The 13,434-nt window shown below is 37.6% G+C and overlaps 1 protein-coding gene across 1 annotated transcript in view; it reads left to right on the top strand.

The window, feature by feature from the left end:
* The window catches only part of ARMC4 (armadillo repeat containing 4), a 75,742-nt gene extending 68,483 nt beyond the window's left edge, over nucleotides 1–7,259 (top strand). The window contains exon 20 of the mRNA XM_015810654.1: nucleotides 5,898–7,259. Within this exon, the coding sequence (XP_015666140.1) occupies nucleotides 5,898–6,011 (114 nt within the window). The 3' untranslated portion in view covers nucleotides 6,012–7,259. The remainder of the gene's footprint in view (nucleotides 1–5,897) is intronic.
* Nucleotides 7,260–13,434: the final 6,175 nt, after the last annotated feature.

The raw sequence follows: 13,434 nt of genomic DNA, 5'->3' as shown, positions 1-13,434 counted from the left end.
TGTTTCTGTAATGGCAACAATATCATATCTGCCCTCATTGACCTGAATTTCTAGTTCACCCTGTTTGCTGTTCATACTCTGTGCATTGGTGTATAGACATTTGAGTCCTTTATGACCGACCCTGTGTTTACTTTCTACATAACCTGAGTGGTGCCTGAGTTCCCCTATTGTCTTACCACCTATTTGGTTAGTGCACTTTATGTGGCACTCATTATTAAAAGCTTGATTTTGCTTGACAGCAAGGTTTGTATTTTTGTCCACACACATATCTATGTTACATGCACTGATAGCCCTATAGTTTTTAGATTGCTGGGGACAGGGATGTTCTGTATCAATTAACTCACTGTCCCCGCTGTTTAGTTTAAATATTCCTCCAGAAAATCTGTGAATTTATAGCCGAGTAATTCAGTCCCTTTCTTTGATGGATGCAAACCATCTCTTTTGTACATTTTTTCATGGGACCAACTACTGACATCATGACTAATATATCCAAAACCTTCCCCTTTACACCACTCCTTTAGCCACATATTGAATTGTGCTATACGCTGGCCTTTTCCATTTTGCTCTTTATACACTGGTATAACCTCTGAAAAAGTTAGCCTACAGCCTATTTTGCTAAGTTCCTGCCCCAAGCTCTGGAAATCGTTCTGCACAGAGAGTACATCTTTTTGGGACAGATCGTTAGTGCCAAGATGTACAATAGCCTCCACATCACAGTCCTTGCTGGCATTCTGAATTATTTTAGAAATACGCCTCTTATCCCTACTGGCAGTAGCACCTGGGAGACACCTGACCTCTTTCGAAACCTCTGTGTCCTTTCCTAAATTTACATCCCTTATAATTGAATCACCAACCAGAAGGTGGCTTCTCTTTTTGGATGCCTTTCTCCTCTTGCATGACTGGTGTGTAATACCTGATTTGCACTTCTCCCTGTCGGAAACAAGTTCTTCATCTCGGTCCACGATCCCCTGCTTATTTGAGTTATCATCACAAATACCTTTACCTGTCTCCTTAATTTCCCTATTAAGGTCAGCAAGGGCGTTGTATCTGTTGTGCAGGGACACAGCGAAAGCTTTGTGTTTATGGTTCACAGCTCTCACCCTGCCAGATCCCACGGTTGTCCACACTGCCCTTCTCCTGCAGGATCTTTGTGGTAGAGGAGGCTGATAGCGTGGAGGCTCAATAGAGTAGAAGGGCTGAACTGGAGACCTAATTTCTGCCTGAAGAGCACAGATTACAGACCCTAGATAGATAATCTGTCCTTGTAGACTAGTGATTTGTTTACAGATAGGACAGTTTCCAAGTTTGAAGAGGGTACTGCGAAAAACAGATGCAAAGCAAGTGTTGCACTGTACTAAGCCAGACATTCTTAGATACAAGGAATTTCAGACACACTTGCCCTGAATGTACCACTGCTGTTTATGATTTTTAGTTATATGATTTTGCCCTCCCCCCTTCTTTTCACTCACAGTTGTAAAATTCCAAGCAAGCAACTCCAAGTAAAATTCCAAGCAAGCAAGTAATTCCAAGCAAGCAGTTTCCAGCAAACTCTGGGGAGTAAGATATTAAGATATTAAGAAAACAAAAATTGATCTGTGAATATACAGTTTATAATCATGAAGAGTTGTATTTTCCTTGTTTCATGTCAAACTTTATGGAAATCATTGTAGTAATTCTATGTACATACATAACTTTGGTTTTAAGTCAGGCATATGATTATATTTCTGCCTTTAACTCATCTGTTGGGTTCATAGGGAAATTGCTTCATGAAGCAATATACAGCAGTTAAAACTCATCAGAACTGCAGATTGTGGCAGAAAATAAAAACAGGAGGTGAATTTCAGGAACTGAATGGAGGAAGGCACTTCAGAAAACACAAGTGGTTCATGGGAAGAAGCCGTACCAAGTTGTGTCTTATATTATCCATCAAAGAAGCATAGCAATGTCAGGCTCTTAAAGCACTATATGCATGTCATTGATAAAATTCAATAGGCTCTGTATTTGGTAAAGCTGATTTGCAACTCTGGAATCATGTTCATTCCATAATAACAACAAATTATTAACAGCTGTGCCTTGATTAGGAGCCTTTTGGTTGGGTTCATATAATTAGTGTCAAAATCAATTTATTTGTGTATTGCATTTTTCATAAACAGATTGAGTTTGAAGGTTGTTCAGGTACAAATACCACTATGTATCAAACAGATTACTTTAATGTAATTACTGTCCAGTTAAAAGCGTATCAATTTTAAATAATCACAAGACAAATCAGTAGACCAGTTAAATATTTCCAATAGCAATAGCAACATTATACTCAAAAAGCAATTCATTCAACTCTTCACATGTTGAGCTTTTCTGCATAAAGAAATTAGGGAACCATGGAGTGCTTAGTTAACTCTCAATTTGCATACCATCTCCATGAGACAACCTCCCCAATCTTAATGATGATAAAGTTTTCTGTAATTGAAAACATGCAGTTTTCCCCAGTCAAGCACACCTCTTGTAGGTTTCTTGCAAGTTATATTGTTCCCAGTCCTTGAGGGCAATACAACCAAGAGGTGAGGTCCATGCTAATTCTGAGATTCAATTTTTTGTCCAAGAAGTTTATTTTTCTGTGAGTACAGCAAAGGGCTATACTCAAACCCCCATCTCAAACCTTTTCAAAGATTAGCTTCAAATAACTGGACCAGGTTCCACAGGCTATGTGCACTTTTATTCTTCTATATAATCATATTGTTCTTATTACAATTATCTTATGTATTAACAGCTGGATCATGCACGTGTAAATGAGAAAGAAACTAACTCCTTTCTTTGGAGGAGATAAGCATTAACTGTATAGTGATATATTATATATAGTACTCCCTGATTTACCAAATCATTTTTCAATAGACATATTTTGTGAACAGTTGAAGAAGGGAGATGAATAATGAATAGTTATCCACAGAGGACCTCATATCTAAAGATTATAAATCAAACTGTCTTGCTTTACATCTCAAAGAAAGTATTTCAATATCAGCAATTTTCAAACACAAGTATACAGACTGCCTGAAAATCCAAGAGTTTTGAGCTTTCATTTCAGAAAGGAATAATTTATCCATCAGCTGGAGCTGGAGTTGGCTGATCAATTCCTGACACCCATCAATTGTCAATAAGTGCTTGGTGTTGTTTTAGGCTCATAGAAACAATATTATTTTTAATCACTTGGTTTAATGCTTTGACTCATGTGAGTTTTGTAATTCTATTGCTAGTATCTTACTTCTTTGCAGTAACACTGGCATTTTCCTTTGAATGAAATCTACTGATGATATTTGGGATTAGAGCAAAACCTGCTTTTTCTCATTCAGATTAGTTGAGCTGACTCAGTGCAAACAATAACTTGTCCTGAAAAGTTTGCCTCTCAAAATCCAGTGATTCTGTAGACCAGGCATGTCAAACTCGCGACATCACATGACATCGCGCGACGTATCGTGATTTTTTCCCCCATTGCCAGCAATGGGGTGGGCGCAGTTTCAGTATGATGCATCTGGCCCACGGGCCGGCAGTTTGACATGCCTGCTGTAGACTGTTACAGAAGTTTGTAACACATGTAATACAGGTAGTCCTCAACTTACAACCATTTGTTTAGTGACTGCTCAAAGTCACAATGGCAGTGAAAAAAATATTTACAACTGTTTTTCATACTTATGACCATTGCAGGATCCCATAACTATGTGATCAAAATATGGGCACTTGGTAATTGGCAGGTATTTAGGACATGCACAGTCCTAGGATCATGTGATACATTTGTAACCTTCCCAGCTGACTTCCAACAAGCAAAGTCAGCGGGGGAAGTGGGACTTGCCCCATTAAGTGAATCAACAGCATAATTCATTTAATAACTGCAGTGATTTGCTTAACAACTGTAGCAAAAAAACATCGTAAAATGGGCAAAACTCACTTCACTTTTGCCTTGCTTAACAATTGAAATTTTGGGCTCAGTTGTGGTTCTAAGTCGAAGATTATCTATAGCTATTCAGTGCTAAAGATGTACAAACTAAACAAATGGAAGTGAAGCAAAACCTTGAATGTTTTACGGATGACATCTGTAAGATCAGAGAGTAAGAGGTGACTGACAAGATGCTTACATTCTACACAAATACTTCCTAAAATATAAAATTGATCTTCATAAGCATATCCCGAATGTGTGCAGTTATATTTCCTGTCTCCCAACTGTTGTAAGGCTAATGAATATTAGTGATTAGTATTTACATTTGTGTTAACTTTCTGCTTGTATATGTAGCTGCTCCTAAAGTTACATAATGCAGCAGTATAAAAAAAATGTGCATAAGAATTGAATGGTAACATATTTTTGTGGTTTAGTTCAATATTGCTTATATTCAGAACACTAAATGCTACAGATTGAAAAATAATTTTTAATTAAGGCTACATGCTTTAAAATCCTGAGGTCGCCATAATAAAAATTTAGGAGACTTTATTACATCTGAATTGACCACATTGCTTTCCATGAAATGTTTATATTGGGTCATGAATATAGGACACAGTTGCAGTGCATGCCCGAGATTGTAATGGATAGCTGACTTAAGGGGAGTCCCCCATAATCCTTATTCTTGTACTCTCACCCACTCACATGGAGAGCTTGTAGCTGGGCTGCTACTCTTTTACAGAGAAAATCCCTGTTCAGTAACAAAAGAGTGGAAACTTGCTCTCTGTTTTCTTCCCATTTTATAGCTAGCAGAGTGGCTGGATTTATAGGCTTAGTCAAAAAAGTCAAGATGGCAGCAGAATCATGGGGTCATTCCTGAATACACTAAAAAATTGGAAGCTAAATTCCCAATTGAATACAAAGTGGGTTTTTTTAAATTTAGAACTCAGCTTAGATTTGAAGAAAATAGGAGAAAATATTCTCATTCCTGCAAGCTTTAACTCATAATCTTCCAGGACGAAATACATATACACATGCTAGTGACAAAACAAAATAAGTCTAAGAAAAGAAAGAAACTGTTCAGATCAGACAATAAGATAAATTAAAAATATGATTCTACTTTGCATTTATGTCCACATTTCCCCAAATGAATATTTCCTTCTGATTTTCCAACCATCTGCTGGATTGGGATTTTTTTTCTTACCTACCTGATAAGTCCCACCATCTTCTTTCAGAAAGAAAGACTAAACAAATAAGGTAACTGATTTTTTTTTTGTTATTTTGTCATTTTTTAAAACTCACCAGAGAAGGAAGATTCCTAATCTTGATCGGTTATTCAGAGTTTGAACAGAGTTAGTTGTCTCTGTACACTGTCTAAAATAGATTTAGGTTTTGAATGATCAAATTGTATTTGAACTTTTGGGACTATTTGCTCCCCATACATGACATAAATCTATTGGCCAATGTTATACAAAAAAACGGATTAAAGTTCTATTGCTAAGAGCAACAGTTTTTTTTAATAGAACCGTTCAGGAGCATCTAAACTCTTGGAATATTTCCATTGGAAGTGGGAAAACTTGGAACTTTGTTGAAAGGCCAACATTCAAAATGGTGTTGTTTAAATGCCAATCCTGCACATTTGCCACTACAATACCAATGTAATATTTTTATAATGTCTTTGTGCATAACAGGATTGGTCTGAACTTTTTTTCCTGATGTGCTTATCTTAAATGCATCTATTCCATTCTTTTTAAAATGTATTATGCTTTTGGCTACTGTACTTTCTCTAAAGAGGTTATTGAAAATCCAGCTTTGAGCAGCTGATTCCAGAATGTGGAACACATGGCTATTTTCATTCATTATTGGATGGATTTCTGCAGGCGTGTTATTTTAAAATAATTTATTTTTAGTGTAATGTTTTTGGTTTGGAACCCTTTCTCATTTTATTTTTTTTTCCTGCACTTTTATTTTTAACAAGCTTCTGCTGGGTATGGCAGGCTCTACGGATGAAACTCTTCAGGAAGCAGCAGCTGGTTGCATAGCAAACATCCGCAGGCTGGCTCTGGCTGCAGAGAAAGCTAAGTATGGCTGAAACTCGAAGCAGCTTTTATCAGGCCCTGTAAGCTTTTCCTGTCTAATGTACTATGCTAGCTCAGATTGATGGGCAAAGAATGATTGAGAATGTCTCAGAAATATATATTTTCAGTTATTTGTTTTAGTGTGGCATACCTAATCAAAAATAAATTGATGCAAAAGTGAAATATAAAGTAAAAAAGTGCATGATATTTTAGCATTTACCCGTATTACTGTATTTTAAAAATTATTCATATTTTATTGCTTCCACTGGATATATTTGACATAACCCAAATACATCACTATATGTCCAAAAGCATTGTAAATCTAATAATGCTGCCTTTCTTCTTGTTTGGAACGTATTTCCTTTCATTGTATGTGGCTGTACAATTTTTTGCTAATGTGTTGAGCTAAGTCTGTCTAATTGTTCCATTATTATGATTTTCCTTAGTTAAGTACTAACAAATCTCAAGAGCACTACATTCACATATGCCAGTTTCACATCTGAAACTATACAAGGACTTTAACACATGGACTTTCCTACATGTTCCCAACGTTCCCTCAAATACCCGGATTTTAGTACTTTAATACTATCTGTACCGACAAGGTCAATTAATTTGATTAGAAATACATAGTGATCCAAATACAAGTTTAAGTCTTAAAACTCACAATTAGATATATTAAACCTATTTAAAACAAATAGGCATTTTCTACTTCATTACACTATCTCTGGCCATGTCCTGTTTTTAGCTCATGGTACTGCTACACTGCAAATCCATGCTAGATAATCAATTTAGAATCATGGCTTTTCCCAAAGAATGTTGGAAATTACAATTTGCAAAAGGTGTGTACAAATCATTGTTCCATGTTTCTAGATTCCTTCACATTTCCAAGATCCCTTATGGGCTTTCTACCAGATTCGATCTGTGATATAGCCATGCCCATAATTAACTTCCTTATGGAAGTAGTTGCTACTGATGCAATTCCTGTTGACTAGCTTTTTCTCTATATTGTATGTAGGAAAATTTATAAATATCACTCTATATTAGCAATTCTTCCCTAAAGACTTTAGCCTTATTAAATATGTGAGATGGATAGTTATTTTCAAGTATTAATTTCCTTTTCAATTGCAATAAATACCTTTTCTTTATCAACCTTGTCAAATCATTGAAAGCCTAACTTTTTAATATCTGCTGTATAAAGATTTGTATCAAGTCATACAGTTTAAGTATTTGGAATAAGATGAGTAAGTTTTGCAAAATGAAATACAGTAATAAACTGGCCTTTACTGGCTGTTAGACTGATTTATTCTCAAGCCGTATATCAGCCTTCTCTAAGATCATGCCCTCCAGATGTCTTAGGCCTGTAGCTCCTAGCTTCTGGGCACACTGCCTGAGAATTTTTGAGTGTTGTGGTCTAAATATATCCCAAATACATTGCAATGGTCAAAGCTGATGTGTAGATTATAATCCTTATAAAGTATACATTAAAGGAAATAATTACCCAAATATTTAAATTTTATAGTTTTCCTTTTGCTATAGCAATCCTGAGGCCCAAAGCAACCTATATTGAAATATCTGACACTGTTTAAAAAAAAAAAGTGGTACCTGATCAAGAGGCAATTTGGAACATGTGTGTCAATGGTAGGTTGGCAATATTTTATTTTACACTTGGAGCTCAAGCTTTCAAAATGCATTTAATATCTTTTCCAATTTGGTCATGGTCAGTTTCTCAATGACTGTAAATCAGCTACCCTCCTGTAGATGTCAAAAACACTAAACTGCACTTTCATTAAAAATGCTCACGGGGAAAATGCCTTTACACAATCATTCTGCAAGGGAAATGCTATACTCCAGGAAGAAAGCTGAGAGAGAGAACTTGCCTTTCTTTGAACTGAAAATAAAAAGTTTTCCCTGCAAATGTCTGTCAGCAGACAAAAAAGGCTTTCTTTATCATTTCCTGAATGTATGATTTATTGCCTGATGACAGACATTTATTATCAACTAATCAATTGTCCCAGGATGCTCAACTAGGCACTGAAATGTGAGCTTTATATTCATTTCCTGCTAAAGTTCAAGTGAATGAAAATATATGTTACTGGTCACTTACACGTTGTTTTAGCCCCCCCCCCCGAAGCAATCTTACTTGTTAAGCAGAGCCCAAATGTCCATGTGTAACAATGTATAGGTTCACAGGCACTAAACTGAATTTAATAAACTATATTTTTATTTTTTAAAACATTTGGTTTTGCCGTTTCCTGATTACATAATATAATGGGCTACTAAGATCACATATTTTGCTTGCTTGCTTATTTATTTGTTTGTTTGTTTCCTGCCTTTATTATTTTTACAATAACTCAAGGTCATGAACATGGCCTATGCAACTTCTTCCTTCTGTTTTCCCCAGAATAACAACCTTATAAGATGGGTTAGGCTGAGATAGAATGACCGGCCCAAAGCCACCCAGCTGGCTTTGAGTTCACAATCATCTGCTTTCTAGCCTGATACCTTAATCACTAGACCAGACTGGCTCTTTTATATTGCTGATTTTTCCATGCTGAACATTGTGTAATAACTCATTGCTTAATGATTTCTTCTCTTATGGATAAACACGGGCTGTGCTTATAGAGCTACTGGGTTCCACGTGAGATGGGAAGGCTGAGCTGTTTGGGATATGGGACAGCCATATCCAACACTCCTACATGGGAGGGGGGGGTTCATCTGTGGAGGCACTTCTGGGTGTTCTCCTAGAGCAGACAGTCATGGCCATCCTGGTTTTAGAATTATTTCCCCAGGGAAACTTTTCTGGCACCCAAATAAGGTGAGGCCCTTTTTCTGCTCCTTATTACCCTTGATGTTGTTCTTGTATTTTGAACCGCAGAAGTTGTGGGATAGCAATCTCTAAGAAGAAAAAAGAACAAGGTTTCCTTTGAAAGAGCGGCCGCTTAAACACCATCAACAACCAAAAAAAATGGCTTAACAAGGATTCTTTTTTTTTTCTTTTACAACAAAAATACAAACTTGGCTGTCCTACTTAATCATTCCTTTGGGATAAACCAGTGTTTTTAAACTTGGCAACTTTAAGATATGTGAACTTCAACTCTCAGAATTCCCCAGCCAGCATGCCATAAGATGGATGGATACATGGAGAATATGGATGAGATACATGGAGAAAGCAAAATAGGAAACCCTTTTTTTATTCCCGGCTTGTTATCTGCCCACTGATCCATAGGTTTTCCCTATGCTTTTGCCTAATCCCCTTTTGCATCCATTTCAAAATGTTGCATTCATTGCTTCCAGCAATTGAATGCCCCCTGATATCCCATTCCCTAGCCAATGCATCCAGCCTTCGGTTTAATCTTTCCTGGATCCCGAAAGTGCTCCGTCGGCATTAATCCAATACGCTTCTCTGACTTTTCTTTACTTTTAAATAACAAAGTGGCAGTCATACATTGCCCATAGCTGAGGCATACTGAGACCTCTCTACATCAGTACTTTGATACTGATTTTACAGATTTGAAAGCAGAACTGTTCCCTAACTCCAAGGCCTGGCTTCCTTGTCTGTCAGCTCCTCAGCTTTTCAGCATGCTCCCTGGGACACAGAAACAGTAGATGGAGTAAGAGATTGAATAGCTCAGCCAGCCCAGCAGGCTCTAGAGTTTTGATGACCTCCCATTTACCTTTAAGGGGCCAAATCCTAGGTTAGTCTCACTCCACCAAAACAAAAACATTCCCTCTTCTGGAACTAAGCCACGGGAAATTTTTGGCCCAAATGTAGCAGGCAACTGGGAATCATTTCTGTTGCTGTTACTGTTACTGTTGTGCTATGTATATAAATATTCAGAATCATATTTTACTACTTTGGCTCAGCTATAATGTTCACTGCTACTCAGCAGTTTTGCTATTATCAAGATGCTGATGTGAGTAAACTCACAAAGCAACTGGCTCCTCTTAGTAGGTAAACCTTAACAAGATGATTTGGAGTTGTCTTTTAATATACAGTCTCCAACTTTAGAAAATTTACAGAAAACATACCTATCTCAGGGACTGGGCAATCGTGTGTTGCATTCGTATTTGTTTTTATTCTATTTTTTTGCTTGGTGCCTCTGATAGCCAGTTCTTGGCCAGCTCCTGCTGGTTATGAGATGCTTAATATTTTTTTAACCAAGTCTATAGTCAATTGTGTTTAGAGCCACAAATTTGCTTCTCCTCCATACTCCCCACCCACCCCTAGAGTATCAGATTGCTTGATGCTGGGTTGATATTGGCCAGGCACGGTGAAGGCACTCAGAGAAAAGCATAACTGGGCAGCAGGGAGCAAATCTGCAAGGCTATTTTGAGGGGGGGGGGGGTAAAATCAAGGCAATTCAATGGCTACATGGGAAAGTTGTCTTGTAAGCAACAGTTGAAAATCAAACTCTTTTGCATGAAAAAAATGGGGTGCGGTAAAACACACTCAAGCATGGGCTTGATCTATACATTAGGAAAAAGCCACTCCCTTGGTGGCTTGTAGCAATACACAAATAGTGTAATTCAGCTTTTCCTTTGCCATGCTAGTTGAGGATGGTGGACATCGCAGTCAGTATGTTATTTATTTATTAAATTTATTTGCTGCCCATCTCATTTCAAATTGCTGTGGGCAGATTACAGTATATTAAACATTAAAAAACATTAATATCATCAATATATGATGAAAAACAGACAAAATGTTGGAAGGACATCCAGTTGAAAAAAGTTGCAGTAGTTTCTTCTCCTTTCTGCCTTCTTTAACCTTTGCTCTTTTAACATAGTTTATCCTCTTACATTTTTAAGGCTTCGGTTTGAATGTTAGGGCCACACAGAGCTTTGGTTCAATTCCATAAAAGTATTTTGTGAGCACAAAAGGTATGAACAGCTGTTCTCTGTAGCTCTTCTCCAGTGGCAGCTGTGGAAAGCAGCTGCACAATCCCAGACAAAACACAACTGCTTTAAAGAGTTGTAGATATGTGCTACTTTTGGCACAAGATGCTTTCCAAAGCATCCTTTTTTCATCAAATCCAAAGCACTGCACAGCCCTATCAGATACTGACATCTTTACATGGCAAGCATTATAGAGGAAGACACATTACTGCATGTTGGCCACACACAATAAATTGGTATACTATGTTTACAATGCAAATTAGTGTCTTGTGTCAGTGATGATTGTTATGAGAAAAGTAGCAGCGGCTGAAACAAAAAACCAACATTCATTTTATCATTTGTGTTTTTAACTTGAGTGTATGACATAAGCAGCCTAAGAAAGCAATTGTGGAAGGAAGTTGAAAGAGGTCAGGCGGCTGAGCTGCTGTTCAAGAATGCAGATTTCTTTGTGGAGGTAATTAAGCTTCTCGTAGAGGCCAATGCATTTATATGCTCAGTGGAGTTGCATATATTTATAGTTTTAGTTCCTCATTCATCCATGCCACTGTGCCAATCTTCAGTTTTTGACAAAAGTCTGATAAATATATTTACAGCCAGCCAAAATACAGGTTTGAAAATCAAGATTGGATGATGTTTCATAGCTGTCTGCAAATTTTCTACATCCTCCTCTCCCCCATTTGAGATAAAGGTGAAAAAAAAAAGGTTTGCCAAAATAGTTCTCTCACTTTAAACCCAATCTCCATGGTGAGCTATCAAGTTTTATGTCACTAAATAAGCGCACAAATAAGTCAGTCCCCCCAGGAAGCAGCTATCACTGAAAATGGTAAGTAAAAGGGAATAATAGCACCCAAGAGACATATTGGAGAGAGTGCCATGTGAGTGAAGCAGATATCACAGTATTGGGATAAAAGATGGGTCCAAGGTACAAATCCTAGCCTGCTACTTGCTTATGCATGATTAACAATTCTCGTTTTAATTCAACAAATGAACCACTTTTTAGCTGCAGTGAAATAATTCCTCTGAAAAAATGTTGCTCATATATTAAATGGACCCTCAGGCTGCCCCTGCGCCTTCTGCTTCTAATAGAAAAAATAGTATCCAACAGAGAATGTGTTCATTGTCTGGTGCAATCAGCCCAGTGTTCCTTCCTTATGAGATCCCTAAATTCTTATGTGGCACTGTTTCTGTTTTAATCCTCAATGAACAATTCTCTTTTGTGTTCCTCTCATCCTGTTTGGGAAAACAAACATGAGAGGGAAGGAAAATGGTGTTTGTGTATATTCTTTCCCGGTATTTGCATAGGAACGGAGCCTCAAACACTTAAGTAATTTCGAGAAAATCTGATGAATGGGTCAGCCCTCTTGCTGCGAAGAATTTTAGGAACAGTTTTGATAACTTGGGACCATTTATGGTTATGTTTTAATTCAACCTTCAGACAAACACAGTCAGATCCTAGGGGGTGCACCGTCAAGGATAAGGCAAGAAATTTGATACCTTGGTTTTGAATTTAAATTCAGCACTTTGCTTGTGGCTGTTGTGTCAACAGAGGAACGAATGCAGTTCAAAAAAGGGTAAAAAGGATGTGAGAATCACATAAATAGCTTTTCATATCCCTTGTTTCAGGCCACATGAGAGTATTCTCAGGGTCACCTCTTTACTAGAGTGAAGTATAAAAATTACACACATCTACTATATGCTTGAAGTGCACACTTTTAAAAAGTTTAGCAGCATATGTAGTACAAACCTTTGATGCTCACTGGGAACTTTGTCTGGGAAATAAAAGAAAACTTTGCCAAAAAAGGTAATGACAAACATTTCCAAGACAGAGCCAAGGAAACTGCATAGATTGCAATGACCAACCCCTGAACTCAACTTGAGACTGACCTCTTTACTTTTAGAGTGCCATCCAAAACACTTTGGATCCTTCTTTCCATCTATAAGGTTCAAATGCAATTCAGATGCTGGTTGCATCATCTGCATTGCATTTGAATTACTCAGAGGCTGCTGGCTGTAAATTCAGGGGAACTGAGACAAAGTCCAGTAGAGCAAGGTAGTGGCCTGCATGCCGTTAGGGTTAGGGTATAACCTATAAGTAAAAATCTACAACAGCAGTAGTTCAGAGTAAGTGCGCCTGTGATAGCAATTTTATTTTATTTCAGAATGTCTGGCTTAGTTCAGTGCAATACTTGTTTTGCAGCTGTCTTTCGCAGTACTCTTCAAATTTGGATACTGTCTTATTTGTAAACAAATTACTAGTCTACGAGGACAGATTGCTTATCTAGAGTCCCTAGTCTGTGCTCTTCAGGCAGAAATCAGGTGTCCAACTCAGCCACTCGGTTCTATTGAGCTGCCTCGCTATAAGCCCTCTCTACCACAAAGAGCCTGCAAGAGAAAGACAGCGTGGACAACCAGGGGATCTGACAGGGTGAGAGCTGTGAACCACAAACACGAAGCTTTCGCCGTGTCTCTGCATAACAGATACAACGCCCTTGCTGACCTTAATAGGTATACTAAGGTGGCAGGTCAAGATAGTTGTAATGATGA

This window comes from Protobothrops mucrosquamatus, unplaced genomic scaffold, assembly GCF_001527695.2.
Source record: "Protobothrops mucrosquamatus isolate PMUCROS unplaced genomic scaffold, P.Mucros_1.0 scaffold13, whole genome shotgun sequence".
Classification (NCBI taxonomy): Eukaryota; Metazoa; Chordata; class Lepidosauria; order Squamata; family Viperidae; genus Protobothrops; species Protobothrops mucrosquamatus.
This window is presented reverse-complemented; position numbering and strand designations above follow the sequence as displayed.